This window comes from Lampris incognitus, chromosome 5, assembly GCF_029633865.1.
Source record: "Lampris incognitus isolate fLamInc1 chromosome 5, fLamInc1.hap2, whole genome shotgun sequence".
Taxonomy (NCBI): Eukaryota; Metazoa; Chordata; class Actinopteri; order Lampriformes; family Lampridae; genus Lampris; species Lampris incognitus.
The window spans coordinates 11,068,759-11,094,060 of NC_079215.1; the positions used below are offsets into that span (position 1 = coordinate 11,068,759).

General features: G+C 48.3%; 2 protein-coding genes across 2 annotated transcripts in view; both read right to left on the bottom strand.

Moving 5' to 3' along the window:
• Positions 1–395: 395 nt before the first annotated feature.
• On the bottom strand, positions 396–19,124 carry LOC130112545 (PDZ and LIM domain protein 3-like). Its single transcript, XM_056279963.1, is given in 8 exon segments — positions 396–1,096; positions 1,228–1,332; positions 1,334–1,341; positions 2,668–2,795; positions 11,032–11,219; positions 11,445–11,529; positions 12,690–12,841; positions 18,769–19,124. Coding segments are annotated over 8 exon segments (948 nt in total). The 5' UTR covers positions 18,862–19,124; the 3' UTR covers positions 396–907.
• Positions 19,125–21,084: 1,960 nt separating this feature from the next.
• The window catches only part of sorbs2a (sorbin and SH3 domain containing 2a), a 71,760-nt gene continuing 67,542 nt past the window's right edge, over positions 21,085–25,302 (bottom strand). Inside the window, exons 25-26 of the mRNA XM_056279502.1 lie at positions 25,027–25,133; positions 21,085–23,822 (exon numbers count right to left, since the gene is read on the bottom strand). Of these exons, the coding sequence (XP_056135477.1) occupies positions 23,758–23,822; positions 25,027–25,133 (172 nt within the window). The 3' untranslated portion in view covers positions 21,085–23,757. The remainder of the gene's footprint in view (positions 23,823–25,026; positions 25,134–25,302) is intronic.

Here is a 25,302-nt window from a genome sequence, read left to right on the forward strand (position 1 = left end):
CAAATGGTGCCCGTGCGAGACTTGATTTCCATATTTAGGTGTTTGTGAAGTACGCAGGGGGACCAGGGGCGCGGGGGAAAACTTTTAAGGACTTCTGAGAGGTAAAGTCAGGATTCCTCATTCCAATCACCCAACTCGAATGGGTTTTCCACACGCGCCTAATCCTCTTTTGGTGGCCACACGCATTTGCAAGATCGGGCCCGCGTGCGCTTGTGAGCCTCTGCAAATATTTGCATGGCTGTGCCTCGGAGCATTTACACGCGTCCGACACCCATATGACGTGTTTGTCTGAGCTTACTGAAAATTGGGCACGGCTGCTCTCGGCTAGTGTGGCGTTTCTTTGTTTTCTTCCTGCAAAACAAGCCAACAGACAAATCAGTAATTAGTCACTCCCAACAGATTGATAATGTTTATTTGCCGGAGACTTTCCCTGAGGAGAGAGCGATGGGGAGGTCGGCCTTCTCAGCTGGGTGCTGTTTCACCCAAGGGGGGAGGGGAGGCTCCTCTCAGAAGGAGGCCCAACCCGTTGTCTCGCTCACAGGGTTAAAAAAGTCCCAGTGTCTTAAAACTACAGCGCCGCCATTTTCCCCATCAGGCAAACTCTTCAACTTTTCCGTTGTGTGCTTTTATTTATATTATTACTCTTTTGTTTTGCAAAACCGACAAAACTTTGAAAATCAAAACCTGTGTGTGTTAAAATGTGAGAGAAAGTGTGACCCCCCCCCCTCAACACCCCCCGAGCCCTAGTGCAAAACACAACAAGAAGACGTCCGAATGGAGACGGACACCCGCAACACGTACAGCATGAGGGGGTTGTTTGGCAAAAACGTGCCTGTGCGCGTGCGCGTGTCTGTGAGTAATTGTTTGTGACGTCATAACGGGAGGGGGGGCGGGCGTGCGCGCGCCTTTACGAAGAAGCGAACGTCGTGATGAGGTCGTGCCCCTCCGGGGGTCTCGTTCGGGCCCGGGCGTGCGTCTCGCAGTACAGCTGCCCTTCCACGAAGAAATAGCCCTTCTGTTTCAGGTTGACGTCACAGTCGGAGCACACGAAGCAACCGGGGTGGCGAAATTTATCCCTCGCTTTCACAACCGTCCCCCCTGCGTCATTAGAGAGAGAGAGAGAGGGGGGGGGGAGATGAAAAAGTTGTCACGAGGGCGATATTTGAACATAAACGGGGCAGGGTGCTGCAGCCAGTTACGTCACAGCCCTGTTTTCCCATATACGTACACAATGCCGTTTCCACACTTGTCGCAGAGGGGCAGCTTCTGCAGGTTCCCCGTGGGCGGAGTCGGCTTGGTGGTCGGGGCTCTCACCGTCCTGGTGACAATGGGCCCGAGTGCCTGAACAAGCAGGGGAGGGAGGGAGAGAGAGAGAGAGAGAGAGAGAGAGAGAGAGAGAGAGAGAGAGAGAGAGAGAGAGAGAGAGAGAGAAGACGAGAGAGAGAGAGAGAGAGAGAGAGAGAGAGAGAGAGAGAGAGAGAGAGAGAGAGAGAGAGAGAGAGAGAGAGAGAGAGAGAGAGAGAGAGAGAGAGAGAGAGAGAGAGAGAGAGAGAGAGAGAGAGAGAGAGAGAGAGAGAGAGAGAGAGAGAGAGAGAGAGAGAGAGAGAGAGAGAGAGAGAGAGAGAGAGAGAGCGAGAGAGAGAGCGAGCGAGAGCGAGAGCACTCAACACAGCGGCCACTGACTCAGAGACGCACGGGGGTGGCGCCCGCGGACGAGTGGTTGCGCAACACTTTGGGAGACGAGGACGAGTCGAGAGAACGAGAGGTGAGCGCCACCTGTCGGCGAGCAACTGTTGGAGGGAAAAGACGAGTGAAAGGCAACCGAGGCGACGCGGCCGCATGATGCTGCAGATGTGTTGACTTTTAAAAGGAGAAGCTCGAGCTATGCGGCAATCTGAGGAGCGGCAAAACGTGTAGCCTGTGCTTTAATGTGCGGATTCTCCCACGACAGGCTCCAATAGATTGTACCTTTACTGTTGCTAAAATCAATTTGAGGAAAGAAGAACGGTTCTCACTGCCATGTGGTCATTGGTCATTGCACGACTTTCATGCACGTTGGAGATATATATATACATATATATACACACACATATATATATATATATATACACACACAATATATATATATACACAACACACATATATATATAGATATAGATATATATATACATATATACACACACACACATATATATATATATATATATACACACACATATATATATACACACACACACACACATATATATATATAGATATATATATATATATATATACATATATATATCCCCTTTTTCTCCTCAATTGTATCCGGCCAATTAGCTTCCCCACACTGCTCCGCCCCCTCTGCCGATCCGGGGAGGGCTGCAGACCACCACAGGCCTCCTCTGATACACGTTGGAGTCGCCAGCCGCTTCTTTTCACCTGACAGTGAGGAGTTTCACCAGGGGGACGTAGCGTGTGGGAGGATCACGCTATCCCACCCCAGCTCCCCGCCCCGACCCACCAGAGGAGGCGCTAGTGCAGCGACCCAGGACACGTACCCACATCCGGCTTCCCACCCGCAGACACGGCCGATTGTGTCCTGTATAGGGAGGCCGACCAAGCCGGAGGAGGCCAGGATGCTCATAATCTCCCGGGAAGTTGAGGGGGGGGGGGAGAACTCACCGTCGCTGTCAACGAAATCCTGCAGGGCTTTGAAGGAGCCGGACTGCCGGGGTTGGTGGTGATCCTCTTGGTCTCTCTGTAACATCTGGTATACGTCAGAGTCCTCAATGGAAGTTAAGGTCCTTGAGCTAAACAAAACACACACACACACACACACACACACACACACACACACACACACACACACACACACACACACACACACATTTTAACCATGACAAAGCCCCGCCATGGCTTCAAATGGAACTTTCTACCTCCACGTGCCCACTACTAGGTTTAGGTTGCTTGCAGCAGAACTGATGCGTTCCCGCTGTGACGGACAGCGTCTAATACTTCCTGGATACCGCGGGCAAGATTAGGCGGAGGCAGCCAGCTACAGATTATAAAGAAGCAGCAGGAGCAGGAGGCCATAAAAGGAGAAGAAAAAGATGAGAGTGATAACAGGAGTGAAGGAAGTGAGGATAGCACATCGACCAAACTAAGGTGTGAGAGAGGGGGGGAGGGAAGGAGGGAGGGAGGGAAGGAGGGAGGATCCCAGCTGGTGAGCAGCGAAGGCAAAATCCTTCTTGTTTTTGCTCAAGTCCACCCAACGGGCGGTTTTGCAGTCATATCAATTCAACTTTAGCTGCTGCACCTCAGCGACATTTAACATGTCTGAAGTGCTGACGGGCCGGTCTGTCCCACAGCCCAGTAGTTTCTGTTTTGTCTCTAATTTGCATAGTTTCTCTACATCACTTTGGCTAACACTTAGTGCTTTTTTTTTTTCGGAAGTAATTTTTCCAGTAAACTGAACTTGACCTGATATACTAGATGTGCTGCGTCCTCCTGACTGGCTGCAGAGCTGTGCTGTGTTCTGACAGCACGTCTGACACACGACATGTGGGTTACAGTCTCGTCCAGAAGCAGGTCCGGGGCTAAGCCAGATAGCAACATTTCTGTGGCCCGGGCCCGTCCCACACCCGACACTTCATCCGGCCCGCATACCGCGTGGAAGGGTGGCACTTGGGCGGTCCGCTCCTGTTTGCCAGATCTGGGCCAGAACCAAGCCATAGCAATGCCGCATGTGCCACATATTCGCCAAAGGTGGCCCATATTTGTTTTGTGATATTTGGGCCATGTTCACCATTTACCACACGGGCCACTTCAGGGTCACATCCAGATTACATGTTGCCGAGAGCACCGCATCTTTGCCAAAAAAGGCCCACATGGGATTTGGCGTATCTGGGCCATATTTGCTGTTATACATGTGGGCCACTTTAGGCTCACATATCCATTTTGTCAGGGCCAGAAGAAGGGCCATCAGTGCCGCATCATTGCCTGAAGTGGCCCACATCCGGATGCCATCTGGTAAGCCATGGAAAGACTGGTCCCATGTGCTTCAGTAAGCCATATTCAATGATGAGCTACACATCTGGTCACTGGTGTATCTGGGCCAGATACAATTGGGGAGAAAAAGGGCTAACCCCCCCACCCCCCGGTAACCCCCCCCAAAAAATCCACCTCAACCAATCTAGAAATACACAAGAGAGATCTCTTCAAAAGTTAAAGAATCAATATTTACTGTTAGACATCGTTGAAGTATGGGCTGAATGATGGTCTAATTAATTATAGTGAAATTGTGGTCTTCTCCTTAACAACATATCAAAAAACCTGATCAAATCATGCGCACCCGTTCCTGAGACCATGACGGGTTTTCTGCCACTTCACTGGTTTGCACAGTTGAGCAGAAGCTGCTTATCGAGCAAATCCCAGAAATCCCTCTGACCGTATGTGACGTCACTGCATGGACGTCTTTGCTGAAACCACATGACAATCGGAGCGTGTCCGAGTCCGACACATGAGTGGATTACTGAACGAGCCTACCGGGCCCTGGCCCAGGGGCCAAAGGGCTCGGGGCCCCTAAACCAGAGCCTCTGTGTCAAGTCGCTGTTATTAACACTAGAATGACCAAGGCAGTTCGCATTTCTTGTCGCTTAGTCCATCCATCCACCCATTATCCGAACTGCTTATCCTGCTCTCAGGGTCATGGGGATGCTGGAGCCTATCCCAGCAGTCATTGGGCAGCAGGCGGGGAGACAACCTGGACAGGCCGCCAGGCCGTCACACAGGGCCTACATCGCTTAGTCACACATGTCAATAACAGAGCCCCAAAAGTCCTGCTGAAAGACTGAAGGGAAGTGCAGGTACGTCCTGGTTGATATGCTGCTGGCGTGGATTGTGTGTATGTGTGCTGTGAATCCTGTTGAGGCACAGGTGAATTCAGTTATTGTGCCGGTAGCTGCAAGTCAGTGTACCTGCCCTGCTGGGGAGGCGGGGAGGGGCTTTTACGCGTCCATGCCCAGGGGCCCATTTTCTCATAATCCGCCTGTGGTCCAACCCTGGAGATTTACACTGGAGATTTACAGCTTTCTTACGATTCTTCTGCCTTTGGGAATGCAGAGAGTGCACCGGGGAGCACAGGTGGCATTAATCCTTACCGGTTTGAACCCCATTTCCGTCTATCCTCTAACAACAAAATTTCTGCAGAAGAGAATAGAACAGTTTACCCAAGACAGTCTTGGGAATATAGCTTGGTACGCTCATAGCAGATGGCGCTGATCAAAAACATTTCAGTAGATTGTTTCAATCCCTCAAGAGGGTTCAGAAGTATATTTCTGGAAAATGGCACAGTGAGAATGTGCTGTCTGCCATAGCAACCATTAACAACATGTAGCCAGGGCTGTTTTGAAATCGTGAGGTCCTATAGGACACGGAGTGCGTGTTGGACCCAGTGAGTAGGTAGACTGGGAACGCAGGGGTCCAATGTGTCATGATACATGGGACGCCACAACAGTGTTATATTTTCATGATCTGTAATTAAACAAGTATGCTATGCTGAGGATATGATTTTTATTGCAAACAAACACAATCAACTCCGTACAACTGCAACACAAATTCCCAGATGCATGGCATAGACTACCATATGCCTACTACATGACAGATCAAGACTAACAGCAGTCATCCATTAACCAAAGTGGGCTGTAAATCCATTTATGAGCAAATTCATACATATTCACACACAAATAAGAACAGAGAAAGAAAGCTGAAGTGGGTGGGGGTGGGGGTGTAGTTTCTGTCTGTCTCGGGTGGGAGACTGGCTGAGCAGCTGTAATCACGTGTGATGATTCCCCCCCCCCCCTTTGTTTTTGGATATTTCTTTTCTCCCAATTGTACTTGGCCAAATACCCCACTCTTCCAAGCCGTACCGGTCGCTGCTCCAGCCCCTCTGCCCATCGGGGGGGGGGGGGGGGGGGGCTGCAGACTATCCGATACATGTGGAGTCACCAGCCACTTCTTTTCACCTGACAGCGAGGAGTTTCGCCAGTGGGGGAGGGACGTAGCGCGTGGGAGTGTACAGACAGTGGTTATTGTTTACTGGCCTGCTTACCTCAATCAGGACAGGTTGGCCTATCGGTGATGAGGGAGGCGGGGCTAGAGATGCGCCGAAGAGGAAGCGGAAGGAGAGAAAAGGAAGCGCGTGCCTCAAGTAAGGCGGCGGGTAGGGCGAGGCGAGGCGAGCGAGGGACTAAAAAAATAGGCTGTGGTATAAACCCAGTTCGGGAAGACGGCTCGGCTGCTAAACGATGCGTGGATCGTAAGTGGAGTGATTTCGGACTAAGGGGGCCCACAGAGTGTTGTTCTGGGTGGGGGACTAGCGGCGTAGCAGCTATGTCTGAAAGCAGAAGGCAGCAGTGTAGGCCTTCGATAGTGAGGTCACATTAAATGCCATGTCGAGCGGAAGTCGGTGTAGCTATGACACGGTTAACCCGATAATAAATCATTGCGGAGCGGGAGACGGACGCGCGCCATCACACGAGCACGCACTTGCAGCGTAAAGGAGCCGGACCGGGAGTTCTAGGAGCCGCTAGAAGAGTCCCTGCCAACCAGAGTCCCTGCCAACCAGGGTCCCTGCCATCCAGAGTCCCTGCCATCCAGAGTCCCTGCCACCCAGAATCCCTGCCAGCCAGAGTCCCTGCCGTCCAGAGTCCCTGCCATCCAGAGTCCCTGCCATCGAGTCCCTGCCATCCAGAGTCCCTGCCATCCAGAGTCCCTGCCATCCAGAGTCCCTGCCATCGAGTCCCTGCCGTCCAGAGTCCCTGCCATCCAGAGTCCCTGTCCACCAGAGTCCCTGCCGTCCGGAGTCCCTGCCGTCCAGAGTCCCTGCCACCCAGAGTCCCTGTCCACCAGAGTCCCTGTCCACCAGAGTCCCTGCCCACCAGAGTCCCTGCCCACCAGAGTCCCTGCCACCCAGAGTCCCTGGCATCCAGAGTCCCTGCCACAGAGAATCCCTGCCATCGAGTCCCTGCCGTCCAGAGTCCCTGCCGTCCAGAGTCCCTGCCGTCCAGAGTCCCTGCCACCCAGAATCCCTTCCATCCAGAGTCCCTGCCGTCCAGAGTCCCTGCCATCCAGAATCCCTGCCACCCAGAGTCCCTGCCATCGAGTCCCTGCCGTCCAGAGTCCCTGCCATCCAGAGTCCCTGCCACCCAGAGTCCCTGCCACCCAGAGTCCCTGCCATCCAGAGTCCCTGCCACAGAGAATCCCTGCCATCGAGTCCCTGCCGTCCAGAGTCCCTGCCGTCCAGAGTCCCTGCCATCCGGACGTCGTCTCAGCGATTCCCCCTGCCTCATCCTGCGAGTTACCTGCCCTACGCAGCCTGGCATTTGGATTTTTATGCTTTTGACCCTCATCAGAAACAGGTATGTTTTTATTTTTCTAATTGAACTGTGAACTGGGAAGACCACCATCACAACTAAGGCTGATTTATATTAGTGAGCGGGGACCTGGTGAGAAGATCCCGACGAACCGTGTGTAAAAAAAAAAAAAAAAAACAAAAACCCCGAATTGAATGTAGTATTGGACACTTCAGGGACTGTTTGCATGTTCTTGTAATTTTTGTTCAATTTAGTGAAAGTGGGTTATTTTGTAAACCAGCTTTGCGTTACTATCAAAAAATTTTGTTTTACTAAAACGTTTTCCACCAGTGGTGGGTTTATGGTTTGTTGACTGTGTGTATACATTTTGTGGCGTTGCTACTGCCCTGGAGTAGGTAGGGGCGCCCCACCTATCTAGCTAGGTACTGGGAAGGGGGGTGGTGGTGCTAAGGTAAGGTTTATGTCAGGAGCTCCCCACACTTCAGGTAGACACCGTGCCGATAAGACAAACATCCTGAAGCCCACTTTTGTTGGCTCATACAGGATCAGAGGGCCAAGACAGATAGGTAAAATACACTAACTGTCGGTTGGTACTGGGGCTAATTGTACTAGGGGGCGCAGACCTAGATCTGGCGTTCTTCTAGACGTCCGGGGTAGGCCTATACTAATTGCACCCCTTACACCCCTACCTAGCGGGGCTCCTTCCCCGCTACAGGAGGATCACGCTATTCCCCCCCCCCCAAACAATGCCTCAACCGACCAGAGGAGGCGCTAGAGCAGCGACGAGGACACATACCCACGTCCGGCTTCCCTCCCGCAGACACGGCCAATTGACCCTTAGCTAAGCCAAGCCCCCGAAACGCAGACTTGCCCGTCACAGCGCCGCGTAGGACAGAGGTCCGACACTTTCATGGCGGCGCTCCGTTGACTCCGATGCAGAAGTTTCAGATTTCCGAGCTGGTTTTTTTGGACTTTTAGCTGGTTATGGTTAAACGTTGTGCCTGGGCCACTTGTAACAGTGACACTCGTTACCCGGAGAGGCTGGAAGGAGATGTACGTTTTTTTCCCCCCTTTCCAAAACCAGAATCAAACCCTGAAAAGTGCAGGCTGTGGACGTCCTCACATCCAGCTGAACCCCTCAAAGATCAACAAGCGCAGCTTTGTCCGCTCCGAGGTAAGTAATTACTTTTATTAACCGTGAAATAATGTTAAAGCTTGACGGACTTAGCAACAGTAACTAAGGGGGGCGGGCCTTAGCGAAGGGTCAATTGTGTCTGTAGGGACGCCCGACCAAGCCGGAGGTAACGCGGGGGTTCGAACCGGCAATCCGCGTTGTTGGTAGGCAACGGAATAGACCGCCACGCCCCCCGGACGCCCCCCACTGCTGATGATATTTTAGCGTGTTTAGTGAGAGACACGCGTCCAGGTCTGTCCGTCCAGGGTGCCACGGCTGAAATGAAGTGCGAGTGTTGTTGGCCAAAAGGCTGTCGTAGCTGTTTGTTGTCTAGGTGCTCACACACACACACACACACACTCGTTTCACTATCCTTATGAGGACCCCTCATTGACTACGTTCATTTCCTAGCCCTTAACCCTAACCTTAACCACGCAAACTACATGCCCAACCCTAACCCTTACCCTAACCTTAACCTTAACCTAACCCTAATTCTAACCTTAACCCTAAAACCAAGTCCTAACCCTAAAATAGACCCTCTTCCTTGTGAGGACCTCTAAAATGGCCACACAAGGTAGGTGGTTTCTGGTTTTTCTATCCTAATGGGGACATTTGGACCACATTAGGAGAGTTAAACATGTACACACACACACACACACACACACACACACACACACACACACACACACACACACACACAGCAGCAAGGATTTACAGAGTCCAAACCATGAGGATATACATCACGTTAAGATAAATGTTTATCTAAACTAAACTAAATAGATGGGGCCACCAGCTACACTGTGCAACACGTAGAAATAGCTGTTGGATACATTTAAAATAGACAAACAAGCCAATTAAATGTTTTGGAGGTAGGGAAATGAGCTGAGCTTTTTTTTTTTTCTTCCTTAAAACTGCTGCAAACATAATTCATTTGCTGAAGAGGTGTGCATTAGTCAGTGCCGGAGGTGCTCCAAAACTAAGAGGTATGCACAAATTGAGCGGAGGTAGTAATTTTAATACAGCACCTTTCCGTAACAGTAATGTCATCATTTACCAAAGCACTTATTCTAAGTCAAATGATTTAATTTCTAAAGTATTGGCAAGAAAACCCACCGTAGCACCCATTGACTTTGACTTTTCGCCAGAGTGGTGTGCCCGCCCGGCGTGGAGGGACGTCCCTTCCAGTTTAGAGTGGTTGGCGCCCTGACCAGCTCAGCGGTGAGCAGTGGATTTCAGTTTTTGGCTTATGACTAGAGCTCACCGCAATACCTTTCCACAGTTCTCCACCAGGTTCATCCATACAGCCATCCATCCATTATCCAAGCCACTTATCCTACTTAGGGTCAGGGGACGCTGGAGCCTATCCCAGCAGTCGTTGGGCAGCAGGCGGGGAGACACCCTGGACATGCCGCCAGGTCATCACAGGGCCGACACATTCACACCTAGGGACAATTTGGTACGGCCGAGTCACCTGACCTACATGTCTTTGGACTGTGGGAGGAAACAGGAGCACCCGGCGGAAACCCACGCAGACACGGGGAGAACATGCAAACTCTATATCTAGCCATCCATCCATCCAGCCATCCACCCACCCACCCATCCACCCACCCATCCATTATTCACACCGCTCATCCTGCTCTCAGGGTCCCTGGACAGGCCGTCAGGCCATCTCACACACACACACACACACACACACATATATATATATATGTGTGTGTGTGTATGTATGTATATATGTATGTATATATATATATATATATATATATGTGTGTGTGTGTGTATGTATATATGTATGTATATATATATGTATATATATATGTATTTATAGCGTTTTTTTCCGAAACCATCAATGGTGTTGAGTGCTCAACTAATGAGGAGCGGAATATCAACACGGATACAGGAAAAAAGATTTGAATGCATAGCAGTACAGGCCTAATCCAGTGAGTCAAGTAAATTCTTTATGAGACAGTATAAGCCTGTTTCATGCCATAAACACTGTCTCATAAAGAATTTACTCGACTCACTATAATCCAGTGATTATATATCACTGGATTATATATATATAATATATATATATATAATTATATATACACACACACACATGGCACGGTGGCGCAGTGGTTAGCGTGGTCGCCTCACAGCAAGAAGGTCCTGGGTTCGAACCCCGGGGTTGTCCAAACTTGGGGGTCACTCCAGATCGTCCACCAGGTTCGGTAAATAATCAGTTCGTGCCATATATTGAGAATTTACAGTCATTCGCCAGGTACACCTGTGTGCGTTTCTACATTGGACTCAAGCAGGGCTGGATTCAGAACCCCTTATTTGGGGATGGAATATACGTCCTAATGTAGAGGTCTATACGCTAGCCACGCCAGCTCTGTCACGGGGATCTGTTAGGTTACCATGACAACAGTGGCCAGCTCAGGCTGGCGGGTGCTGAGCCCGGGTGCCGGGGTCAGTGTTAAGTGTTACAGAACGAGGACCGGTAGACACGCTCACCTCTCGGGCTTGTCGTGAACCAGGCCCCGGATCTGGCCCTGCATGGCGTCCTGGATGTTGCCTGAGGAGTAGAGGCCTATGGGCGTGTTGTAGGCCGCGCTGACCACTTGACGCTTGTCGTCGATATTGGCTGCTGCGATGAACGGCTGGGCCTTCCGGTTGTGAGCCACGCCGATATGTTTGTATTCCTGAAATGTAGGGAGGAAGGAAGAGGGAGGTTTGTATTCCTGGAATGTGTGTAGGGAGAAAATAAAGAACCGAGGGGGGGAAGCTGGGGCGTGTGTGTGTGTGGTGGTGGTGGTGTATGTGTGGGTGGGTGGTGTGTGTGTGTGGTGGGGGGGGGGTACAGCAGCCATGCTGCTTTAATCAAGCACGTTGGTCACATGGACAACACAGTAAACACACACGCACACCTGCTGCTCTGCTTCCAGGTTGATTTTGAACGGGTGAGCTTTGCCCTCTTCTGTGACTTTGGGGGACCACAGTCTGGTTTCACTCCTGGGGAAACAGAAGTGAAGGTCAGATGGACGGCTAGAGGAAGATCAGTGGGGTTTCTTATGCGGGGGTGCGGATGCATCGTACACTAAAGTTTTTCAAGGCCACTGCTTGACTGGGTGGTGTGTGTGGTTTGTGTGTGTGTGTTCTTGTTCAGCTGTATCTGTGAGGACCAATATGTGTTTGTAGCTACAAGGCTGAAGGCTTGTTTGCAGTGCTGACATTTTGGCCAGTCTTGACTGTTTCAGGAGTCTATTTCAGGGTGAGGACTTGGGTGGGGTTAAGGTTAGGCATGTGGTGCTGATAATCAAGGTTAGGTGCCAGAGGGAAAGAATCTAGTCAACGAGGGTCCTCTCGGGTATTGAAAACAAGTGTTTGTTGTGTGTGTGTGTGTGTGTGTGTGTGTGTGTGTGTGTGTGTGTGTGTGTGCGTGTGTTTACTCATGAAGACACAAATGTTCTCATAGTCATTTGTGTGGAGCATAATCAGCTGAAAGGAATGCCATCTGCATCTTTCTGCACAACACTCAGGGCATCTGCTACGTGTTGCAGTGATTCTGAGGTTGCGGCTCCGTCTATAAACTGGTGATGAAAAATATGAAGACCCGGATTTGGCACATTTCCCTTTTTCTTTTTAGGATTCCCCCCCCCCCCTTTTCTTCCCAATTGTATCCGGCCAATTGCCCCACTCTTCCAAGCCGTCCCGGTCTCTGCCCCACCCCCCGGGAAGGGCCGCAGACTACCGCATGCCTCCTCCCATACACGTGGAGTCGCCAGCCGCTCCTTTTCGCCTGACCGTGAGGAGTTTCGCCAGGGTGACGTAGCGCGTGGGAGGATCACGCTATTCCCCCCCCAGTTCCCCCTCCCTCCGAACGGGCGCCCCGATCGACCAGAGGAGGCGCTAGTGCAGCGACCAGGACGCATACCCACATACGGCTTGCCACCATCAGACACGGTCAGTTGTGTCTGTAGGGACGCCCGACCAAGCCGGAGACAACACAGGGATTTGAACCGGCGATCCCCGTGTCGGTAGGCAACGGAATAGACCGCTACGCTACCCGGACGCCACACTTCCCTTTTTCTACCGTAATATGAGTTATGGTACAACAAGTTCTAGCCACTATATTTGCATAAACAAGCGTAATTAATTATGTGGGGTTGGACCTTTCAACAGTGAGACAGAGCTGGGTGGTCGATTCCTTGATCTTGTTCTGGGCTTCACAGTGCATCATGTTTGCGGCAGGGACCCCTTCGATGGCCAGGATCACATCGCCGGGACACAGGTTGGCTATAGAGGCCTTGCTGCCTGGTGTGATCTGCAGGAGGGTACAAGGGAGGAGGATTCGGGGTGGGTAAGGGATAGGCAAGGGTGGCATACCGTGCAAGTGAGAGAACGGACGTCGAGGGCTGAAAGGGTGGAGAAGCTCGGCAGGAGGTGTTCTTTAGTTTCCGCTGTTTTAAGACAGCCACTTTACTTGAAACCCTGTTCGCGTAACTCCAAGGGAACCATCTAGTCGCATCACTGAAGGTCTGCTGTCTGTGCGAAGGTCTGGTCGGGTGGATCCTATCACTGAAGCTTCGGATGCAAATTTCTATTCAAATCCTTATGAACTGATGGGGATTAGCAGAGCCGGGGGCACAGAAGCAGAGACTACTGTTTGTTTCACATTTTTCTGATTTATTTTGGAATGAGTTATTTTTTAGCAGAGCTGGGCAATATATAATAATGCAGTATTGATAGTGTGAAAGGAGGCTGGATATTTTCTGGGATTTTGGTTATTGCGATGTTGTGATCAAACTTGAATGTTGTCATTCCCTGGTCTTAAAGGCTGCATTACAGTAAAGCGATATGGTTTTCTGAACTAACCGGACTGTTTTCGCTGTGCGAGATTAACAGCGAATGCCTCCACATGCTTGGCCATGATCACAATAACATTTTTGTGTGTGTAAATATCCAATAGCCATCCCCCAAATCTCCTCACGTTATCCGTATCGAGCAGCTTGACAAGGCTTTGTCCCTTACAAAAGGCAGGTGTGCAGAGTATATGGCCATCACCTGTTCCTCAGCCGAGTGCATAATGTCAGATGTAGGAAGAATGCACCCCCCCCCCCAAAAAAATGTAAAAAAAATTCAAGGGCCTCCATGACCCCACTGAGCAGGTCAACCCTTCATCTAACTCTGGTCGGAGAAACAGCTCAGTGCTTTCACGATGGTTTGCCACGTAAATAGGTTCTTCCGCCATGTCGTGGCCCCAACTCTTCATCCTCAGCCCTCATCATTGCATAGATACTGCACTTTTTTTGCACTTCATGGACACTGGCAGACCTGTAAAGACTAGAAATAGAAGCATGTCTGTCTCTACACTTCATTTTAAATCCCCTCACCCTTCTTTGCTACCGTTACGATGTCAGTCGAGTATTTGCACTCTCGCAGTGCATTTTGCATACCCTAAAAACCCCTCCTGTGTCTGTTTCGTGTATTTCATACTTCATTTTATGTGTTTTCCATTACTTGCGATATTGTTTTCTGTTGTGTAGCGCTAAAACTCTTTGCATTTAAAGTGCATACATAAATTGGACTATACGAAAGGGATAGTGTGTTGAGAGTGTATGCGTGCATGTGTGTTGCGCTACCTCATGCAACACATGCTGTTTTCCGTGATGTGACACGAGGGCTCCCATTTCAGAAATGCGCTGGCCTGGTTGGTATGTGTGCATGTAAACTGTTCATCCCTCGTCGTGGGGATAAAATAAACATTTGCTGCTCCTCGCCAATTGAAGGCATCCAGATGGAATATGGATGCTGCCGGCCAGGAAGTGATCAAATTTAATATGTGAACCCAGATAACTAGCTGGGCCGTGGCAAGATGGAGAGATACCGTAGCAGACGGCCTGTTCTTTTTCTCCACGTCGGAGCCAGAAGAACATCACCAGATACAGTATCCTGCAAATCGTCCTGACTCGTGGACAGCCATATTGCATTTCGACACTGAGGAAACTTGAACTTTAAAGACACATTGTATCGCTCTCAAGGGGACGTTGTATTGAAGCTGGAAACAAGGTCATCCGCCTATAAATAACGCTGAACGAGAGGGCTGAGTGGATGCATCATGCTGTATAAGAGAGAGGATGGTTTACAGTCAGGCATTTGCTGGATTGCTCTGGCCTACCCCAGGGTCCCACCCCAGGGTCCCACCCTTGGTCCGTCCTGCGCAGCGGCCTTCAGGGCTACCCCCTTCGTGCTCGCTCTTGAGTTTCTGTCATATGGAAGCTATGCCAACATGTGGGCAATGACAAAACACATTAATCGTTGCATTTGTACGGCCTTTCCCCACTTTCCGAGCAAAAAAAGAAAGATTAAGGGGCTTTATAACAGAAAGAGAGTTGCATATGGAAGGAATAGCCAAAAAAGGAATGTAAGAAAATCAAACAATATTAGAGGAAGAAAGGAAGAAAGAAAGCCAGTGAGGAAATAAGGAATAAATCAATCAAAATGGAGGCGGGAAGGTAGGAAGGAAGGAAGGAAGGAAAGGATAACAGAAAGGAGAAAATCAGTAAGTCAGCAAGAAATATGGAAGGAAAAAGGAATAAAGGAGGAAAAGGCTTACTAAATGATCGCTAGATGTAGTTCAGTAGTCTTTGCCTCTCTGCAGCAAATGGTAATCGCTGCCTCTTAGTTTACCCTGCTGGAAGGAAACAGTGCTGGGGCACGAGCAGAAGCGTTCTCCCTAACCAAAAATGGCAGTGTGAGGAAGCCTCTGCATGCAGCTGTGCTTATTAGAGGGATGTGGTTCCCGTGCAGCAACAGCAAGTGAGCATGAGCAATGGAAAAGGGGGTAAATTCATTAATTTGCCACGTAAAGTCAGGCAAAAAAACCAAAACAAAACAACAACACTTAAGTAGCTGGGATGTTATGTGTGTAATAGCGGGCCACCTCCTTCACGGTTCTTCTCCGTCTTTGATAAACGTGCCATGCAATTCCAACATCTCTTATTTTTCTCCGTGTATTCTTTTCCACTTGCCCGATTCTCCTCTCCATTCTCCCCCTCTTTTGTTAGTTCCTCCCAGTCTTCTGTCATGGCTGAAGCCTGTTCGCTAACACAACAGGTGTGAGGTTTATCAGACGGAGCCAGCGCTTTAGAGAGCTGACCACTAACATTTTTAGCCAGTCCTTCCTAGCGCCATTCTTAAATATAGACCCATTTAACCTCAACACAGTCGGGTCATCTGGGAACCCTTGTGTCTGGTCAACACCAGTTCAATGTAATGCAATGAAATGTATGAAACCACGCAAAACAAGTTGATAGCAAACATTCAAGAAAACACAAACATTTCTTAAAGTGGCTATCAGGGATTTTAAATAAGAAAACTTATCGTAATAGTTGGTCGAACTCTTTCTACATCCTGACAACTATCAAATTAGTAGACATGCTGAGAAAAAGATCTGTGGTCCCTGTGGCTGCCCTAATGCCGGGATCAGACTACATGATTTCACCCCGATTTTGTCATCGCTGTCAAATTTCCAGTGTCAGGCCCGATTACGAACATTGGGAATGAAGAACAGGCTTCTTTACTAACATGCTTTTGTGACATAACTGAACAGCGATGTGTTATCTGGGACGCCCCATGACACTCCAATGAAAAGTCTTAGCGTGTCAGAATATTTGGTATTTATTCTGACAACTCCTACGATGCGTTTCTTGACGTTGACCAATAGGATGACAGAGTGCTGTCTGCCGCACACATGTAAACATGGCGAAGAGAAAGCGACGCTGCGATTGCTGTCAGGTGGAACGATGAAACCGAGGAAAGGTTCGTTGAGCAGTGGCAAGTTGCCACTATCCCACTTCTGACACCGTATTTCAGTATAATGAATGAAGACAGATGCGTGGTGTCAAGTTCAGTACCCATGTTAAGAATAGATACAAGTCCCTGTGTGCGGGGTCGATAGCTTCTTCGATAGCCTGGCTTGTCAATTAGCTATGGTTGATGCTCGATCCAGCGGGGTGTACGCACGGAAGTAGACGTGATTGGTTGTTGCGTTGGCCAATAGACAGCGCGGAACCTCGAAACGCACCGACTGCCAGACCGACAGACAGAGCAATAGTTGGGGTGAATTAAGTTGCATGTTAGCTAACTAGTTCAGTTTAGGAACAGCGGGAAACAGTAGATTGACGTTAGACGCAGCTCGGGCCTTTGGCCCTCGCGGTCGGTCGCTCGTCCAGGATCCCCCTGAGCCCGCGGCCTCGCTCCTCAGATGCAGCTCGGGCCTTCAGCCCTCGCACCTTTACTAACCAACTCTATGTCAACGTGGATTGTAAAAAACACACAGCTAAATAACTATAAAGCTAGCGTTAAACAACGCTAGCTAGCAACATAATCCGTGACTTCATATGTAAGTCGAAGGACGATGTTTTAGTGCACATCGTTTGTTTCAAGTGAGTGCGCTTTAAGGTTCTGCGCTGTCTGTTGGCCGACGCAACAGCCAATCATGGCTACTTCTGTGCCTACACCCCGTTGGATCTTGCATCAACCATTACCTATCACCTAGAGTAGACGTTCTAGGTGTTATTTGTTACCGATTGACCATCGTTCAATCAAATAGGTTATCGAACAGGAAATCATTAATTTCTCTCAAAAAGTATTTATAATTGCTGACTTTTTAAAGATTTTTTTATATTATTGAAATAGTTTTGTATGTTACATGTAATATGTCCCTCTTAATCTTCAGTAGCCATGCTCCTCATACAGTTCATTCATTCATTCATCTTCAGCTGCTTCTCCGGGGTCGGGTCGCAGTGGCCGCAAGCTAAGTAGGGCGCTCCAGACGTCCCTCTCCCCAGCAAGGCCCTCCAGCCCCTCCCGGGGGATCCCAAGGTGTCCCCAGGCCAGGTTGGACATGTAGTCCCTCCAGCGAGTTTTGGATCTACCCCGGGGTCTCCTCCCAGTTGGCTGTGCCCGGAAAACCTCCAAAGGAAGGCGCCCAGGAGGCATCCTTATCAGATGCCTGAACCACCTCAACTGGCTCCTTTCGACACGAAGGAGCAGCGGCTCTACTCGGAGCTCCCTCCGGATGTCCGAGCTCCTCGCCCTATCTCTAAGGCTGAGCCCAGACACCCTACGGAGGAAACTCATTTCAGCCGCTCGTGTCCGCGAACTCTCACCCTTTCGGTCACTACTCTTATACAGTTGTGCAGCACCGTGTAGTGTGGTGATGCTGCACTGTGGCTTTCAACAGAGCCATACTCATCAACTCCAAATCCAGTCTCATCTGTGTTTACCCAGCTGCCTGCGTGTCGTGGAAGTTTTGTGAAGAGCTATATAATTCACAGCCTCTATTTTTTTTACCCATGTGCAGTTCAAAAGGATCACAAGTGACCGTAGCGCAGATTTATCAGCGTTTTCCCCACTTCACTATGTGCAAAGAACACCTACATTCTTGAAGATGAACCCCATCACCTACATTGTGTTTCTAACTGTGTGTGTGTGTGTATTTTTATGCGTGCATGCATGTGTGTGTACGAGTGTCGGTACACAATGTGAGCTGCTATTTGTATCTAATCCTCGCTCATTTGATGCAACACAGGTGCAAGCCTCGCACTAGTTTTAGCTCCACACATACTGATTTGAGAATGGACCCTGCTGGATCAACAAACCACTGCCCAGACCAAACATTTGGTTGCACCACGAGAATAAAAAGGCAGATTTATATCTAATCAGCTTAATGCGGAGGGCCAAGATTCATATTCAGGACTAGCAACAAGTGCAAATGTGCTTCCCCCCCCCCCCCTTCAAACACTGTTTATAAGCAACAATTAGAAAGGAGGGCAACTCCTAGTGGCACGATACCCTGGCAACGGTGCCGTCGTGCAAAACGGAGAACGGTAAAGGTGGTTCACATCAGGACAAGATTCGGGCTCGATTCAGCGGGAATTCACAGAATCCTCGACTGCTCTCTGTAATCCTGTCTGTTTAACATGAGGAGATATGAGAAGAGGCAAATATAAAAGGAGAGGAATGAGATAAGGAGGCTAAAATGAACAATACCTGTCAGGCTGAACACATTTGGAGATAGCTGTGGTTAAGAGGAGGCTATATCTGTATAATGACCTCATACCCACATTCTCTCTCTCTATCTCACACACACACACTCACACAGGAGACGGTCAGGGGCTGATAGGTCCAGTAGTTTGCGAGATTAGCCACAGAGACACACACACACACACACACACACACACTCACCCGGGAGATGGTCAGGGGCTGGTTGAAGTCCTTTCCTCCGATCAGACGAAAGCCCCAGGGGGCCGGACCGCTCAGCACTACATTGAGTGGCATGTCCTTTTAGCGGCTCCCTGCTGTTGCGCCACTACATGCAGCTGTGGAGAGGTGTGTGTGTTTGTGTTTGTGTGTGTGTGTGTGTGTGTGTGGCTGTCCCTGCTCACTGTGGGAACACTTGTTAAAAAGCAAGGGAAAGTCCAAGTTAGGGCGATTTTGAACACAGCCGAGGGGATGAAAGGGGTGGGCAAGTGGTAAACCACACCCCGAGAGTGAGGTCATCAGGCAGAGTTTGGGAGCAGGCTCCCCGCTCCCTCCTACCAGCCCTTTGCCTCCCAAGCTTTCCCCACACTTGGGTTTTTCTCTATTTTCTTCTTTTTGTATTGCACTTTCACCACTGCCGGAAGTGCCCCGCCAGCCACCAGTCCACCCGAGCGAGCTGCGTGGTCAGAAGTGTTGAACGCCTTTAAAACCCGCTGCCGCTTAACCCTTGCACGGCTGGGGTGAGTTTGGGCTATCGGTGTTATGCACGGAGCCTTCCAGATGTAAGCCAGCCTCTCTGTGCGCTCGGCCCCCTCATCCAGTCCTCGTCGCTGGGCAGCCTCCAGCCTGGCCAGCCTCCGTCTCAGTCCGGTTGACAAGTCCTGCTGCTCCTGTCCTTATTTGGTCTGGAGGCGCAGCTCCTCAGAGGCTCTGGAGGTCCCTCGGGCACATTCCAGCCTCTATTGATCTGGATGAGACCCAGGCTCTCCCTCTCTCCCTCTCTCTTTATGGGATCTGAGATTGAACCGTTAACAGTCCCAGTCTCCTCCAGGCTAAACTTTTCACAACACCTCCTCTAATTCTCATCGTTGATACCAGGAATTGTGTCTGTTTGGGGTTCCTAGGCCTCTTAAAACACACCTTCCGCTTTTTCCATTTCTCCGTCAGTCAACCAGTTTTTGTTGTTGTTGCTGTTTGTTTATAGCTGCAGTTAGATGTGCATTGCTGTAGTTCCAGTTTACAAGAGCTATTTTTTTCTTACCTCATCTCCCCCAGGTCCAAGGAAAGCGAAATCAGAAACATCACCGAACAGGCGTCCGCGTTTCCACGAGAGCACTTTGAGAAAGCCCGATTAACAAGGCAGGCTAATCAACATGCTGTTTAACAGGCCTTCCCTCGCTCCACAGGAAGGAGCCCTTTTCCGCTGTGTATAAGTGGGGGGGAAAGGGCCAGGTAAAACATCCGGACACCAACAACGATCACCCAGTCTTACTTTTCAGCATCCATCACTGAAGAAAGGCAAAAGCTTTTTCTGGGGAGTAGCTATATTCAAGGGCTCCTGAGTCATGGTTCATTTCCATAGTTGTCATATGGAGGAGCTTAGTTTGAAACAAGGCAACCTCCACACAATTAAGGGAGTGTCTATGGTAAAGTACCACAGAAGGCAACCTCCACACAATTAAAGGAGTGTCTATGGTAAAGTACCACGGAGCCGACTCCAAACTTGTCTGCAGCAGAGCCACAATGGTTTATATGGATGGATAGATAGACATAGAGAGAAATACAGACAGACAAATAAGAGACAGATAGACATATGCCCCTTTTCCACTACATGGTACCGACTCAACTCGCTTTTTTTGGTTTTCCATTGGGCAAAGGTTAGGGATAGTACCTGGTACCAGGTACTTTTTGTTGGCACCACCTCCATTGAGGGCCCAAGTGAGCTGAGCCAATACTAAAAGGTGACGTGAAAATACCATTACAAATAAATAAAATATAAATATATTTATTTAAATATAAATAAAAACAACACACAAACTAGTCAACACGCCCACAAATGACCAGTGGGGCAATACTGTCTGCAGTGGAAAACGAGATCCCAAAAAGTAAAGCGAGTCGAGTCGGGTTGAGCCAGTACCATGCAGTGGAAAAGTGGCAATAGATTTAGATTAGATGTCCGATGGATTGTATCCAAAAACACTTGTGCATTTCTTCCTCCATTACCCACACCTGCAAATGTAAAGGTGTAGTCATCTGCATAGCTGGCTCATGTATGGACTAGTCATTAGCTGGTATGTACCTCAACTTCGCCTACACTGCAAATAGTGGATTAAGATACAGATGTCTGTTAACCGGGTGTAGAAGTTTCTCCATTTGTCAAATACATCCCATCAGTGGTATCTTCTACCGCTGCTGCTGTGGGCCGCTTTCTACTGAGCTCGATTTTACACCACATGATAAAACAAACTGTATAAACGTCTCAATAGAAACAAAGGGAAAATATATCAAACATCAGCTTGATTTTATTAGCAATATTGCCCCATAAAATTATCAAACAAAAGAGATTATAGAAATTCTCAAGAGTCCAAGAGTATGCGTTGACTCCCGTTTGATTTCATGACATGAGTGAGCGTTGGGATTTGCACTCGTACCCCCTTGTACATTTCCCCAAACACGTAAAGGCGTAGCAGGAGCCCGCGGATCCTCGAGAAATCCAGCGTCTCCACCCGAGCCTGTTTCTACAGCATCAAAGACATACAAGAGGCTTACGATTGAACACTACAGTTCATAATTAGGTTCACACTTCCAAACACTTTTTTACTAAGTGATGCAGAAAATATTTCCATGAAGTTTGCATAAATGGCTTTTTTGCATCATAGATGAGGTCTATATACTGTTACATAGGCAAGGCTCAGCGTTTTCGGTTTTTACCCATTTTCACCGAAAAATACCCAGATTTTTAAACTGATTTTCACCCAGATTTTATGTTTCCACTGATCCAAAAGTTGTTCCTGTTCGTGTGAGGTTATGTAACAGTGTCCTCTTGTGGCGAAATTCAGCATGCTGGATGGCTTTGAAAAATAAAAACCCGAAAACGCTGAGCCTTGTAAAATAGGTGATGTAGATGTGTGGCAGCAGTCGGTCGACCCTACTCGGTCACCACCGCCGTGTTGCTTATACATATGTGACATAGCATATAGCTGTTATTTGCTTGATCTAAACCACACCACTGATACGATGCAACCATGGGCCTGGGAGAACCAGGATAACAAGGCCTCCGGCAGCCTTCGAGGAGCGGAAATAAGCACCACTGACGATGTCCTTCAAACATGTGAACAAAGAAGAGGAAACCAATCATGATGGTGGGAGTGAAAAAGCAGACTTTATAAAGAACTGAAGGTTGGCCGTTATTTGACTCTCATACAAAAGGCTTACAAAAACACCATAGACACACACAGACACACACACAGTGCACTCACACCAAAGGAAACTGGATGATGGGGTGACGATGTGAAGAAACCAAAGAATGAACAAACAAAAATATATTAAGGTGCTTTAACAATTGCTTCATTGTCAGTGTCCATCGTCTATGTGAAGACAAGTGAAAGGCAAAAAAACAACTTGTAAATTATACTCACTGAACATGAAACGCCAAGGTGACATAGGCTCCAAATGTTATAACAATACATATGATCTTAGTGATAATCTACACACTCGGCCTGGCCAGTGACAGGATGCCGTCACCGTCTATTGGAAAACACCCAGTAACACGACCGCACTGCTCAATAAAATGCATCCAATCCGAATCTCACTTTAAATAAACTCAAAATTAAACAATATAACATCTGGCAATTCATTATCGACCATTTACTACTGCGTCATGTGAAGTCATCCACTCGCAACGGGAGAGGAATACCTCTTACAAATTAAAAACAGCTTCAGTCAAATGTGGGTTCGCTACCGTTGACGTATTTTACAAGTACACTTCAACTTAAGCCACTTCAATGGAAAAAAATAAAATCAAAATAAAAGTACACGGAGTCAGAAAAGAGTTTTGCTCCATCCATTCTAGAACTTGCATTTTTTCCGGACGGACTAATTTTCTTACACTTTAGTCGGCACGCATCCGCTAATAAATATCAGACATAAAAAGTGGGAAACTTTCCTTACACAGTTCTACCACAGGGTTAGCGCTGCCTCCGAACACCCGGGACGGGCTCATCTTACCATTAAAATTTCACGTGGAATCCTTTAATTGTGTACTGTACGGTTAAAAGGTTAATCAAAGTGCATTAATGCTAGTAAGATGACGGAAAACACAAGCCAACAGGTTCTACTTTTTCACTTTCAAATCTTACACCGGCAGAGCCGACGTACCTGCACGGGCGGCGAGTGCCGCAAGTTAAAATGCACCGTAAGTAACAATTTTACGGAGAGACAAAAGAGGCTCCAATTTCATTATCTGGTCTTCAATACCGTGGGGTAACAGAAGCACGAGTTAAACTGCAGTAAACCGACATCCACGTCAGTGACCTTCTGCCGGGTGTCAGTTGCGTGATTGCGATGCCCTTAATGTGCTGCAACTAGTTGTTACGCTAAACGCGCGTGTGTATACATGAAATGGCCGAAGAATACTGCTCTTCAAATACCCTCCTTGCTTAATAAATACCCTTTGGGAGTCACCTGCAATCCGGCGTGGAAATGTAACAAGTGTTGAATTTGTTATAATGGACAAAAAGATTGTTGAGGCAACCACATGTGTACAGGTAAACTGGGCAGTGACTAAAGTTACTAAACCCCCAAGTATTGCCTTAGAATGTCTATTCACTTCTATTCTTGTCCAAGGAAGTTGGTTAAATAAAAAGACAGGAGGGCGCTATTCACTTTGCTATGATTGAGTGATTGCCGTCTTCGTTCTGGATCCTTAGCCTCTTAAGGTTAAAGGTCACGGACTGCAGTATAATGTTTGGGCGCTCCAGGATCGAGGAAAAAGAGGAATTATATTTATCAAATAAGTCTCCCGTAAAGGTGGCTAGTTGCAGCTAAATATTCTTCTCGCTGTGTGGAGCTGGCATGCTACACACAAGTATATGTGCAAAAGGTCTTGGTTGACCCTTTTTTTGGAAACTGTGCTGGGGGTTGATGGTTGGCGTCAGAGAGGAGACCGGCAGGGTTGACGGGGTCCTGGTATCATCATGATAGCTGCTTCACATAGTTTCCTGGAAAGGTCCCAAAGAGCTTGCTCCGTCGAGAGGTCCCTTGACAAACCAAAAGCGTGAAAATGCAGAAGGTCAGTACTGTTGTTAGAAGTTTCTTCAAGATAAAAAAAATGTCAGGACCCTTAATATTAAATCAACACATGATGACATATCCACTCCCCACTGCGCAAACAGGCCTTGGTAGGCAGCAGCAAATGTAAACATATCTTGGATGCAGAGCCGGCCCAAGGCATAAACGAACTAAGTGGTCGCTTGGGGGGGGGGGGGGCCCAAGAGCGCTTGAAATGTCAAACATGACAGGTTGATAAATATACATATTTTTGTGTGTGTGATATATCAGTAGTAATCACCAAAAAACAAAAACTAAATATTTTGATATCATGTTGTTAACAGACTGACAAATTAATGCTACTGGTTTAATCATTTCCGCTGCCTATGTCATAGCTGGGGTCAGGTTCATGCGCATTATAACTGTAAGCAAGTACATCGCGGCAGTATGTCGCCTAAAAGGGTTTATCCGTCTGGCGCAGAGAAGCGAAAGAGGAGGACAAAAAACAGCAGGATAAAGGTACTGTTCTGTACTTTTGCACAGTTCAAAAGCAATTAAAATAGTTAACTTGTTTGGTAAATACACTGTCTGCTGGTTTATTTCAAGACTTTCCAGCACAGTAGTAAGTCATGACAATGGTATGGTAACGATCGAGCATGGAAATAATATTGTCGGTGGTGGGAGGTGGGTTTAGCGTGGGGGGTGGGCGAGGCCCCAAATCAAATTCTGCTTCGGGCCCCATAAAGCCTTGGGCCGGCTCTGCTTAGATGCCACAATATAGCGTTATCATAAAGCAGAACAGTGAAAAGTCGATCTTTTGAAATGATGCTGTGAGTTTAACCTGCAAACAAAGCATCCACAGTTGCTGCAGCAGCACAGGATGGCCTTGACACTACTGCACTGCAACACGTTGCGTTTGAATCAATCCCACCACCCTCCCTATTAACTTCCCCAACATACAGTATGTGTATTGAATGAGAACATTCACAGACATACAGTATCGTGTTAAAATGTGTTGTGGGTCAACAGCACCCTCTAGTGACCCAAGTATTTTTTCACATTTACCAACTTTCTCCACGGAGTAACACAAAGCAATGCTTAAATTCTTTAAAAGGATTTGAAACACAGGGAAATGTAAAAAAAAATTTTTTGTTTTCAACATGACAGGGTATGTGGACTGTTTCCGCCACTTACCAACAAACCAGCCATCATCGCACTTCTCCATCACATCAACAATGTCGCCCTCCTTCAGCTCCAGCTCGTCCTCATTACGGGGCAGGTAGTTATACAGAGCTTGATACCTGTGATGGTAAAACAAGAATACCCCAGGGAGGTCATGCAGCTTCAACCACATTACCACAGCTACTTGTTTAATGATAGTTTAAGCAGAGAGCCATCAGAGATCATACTTGTCATTAATAGATTTTAAACGATCTGGGATGCTGGCAGGCGCAGATAGCTGCAAAAATG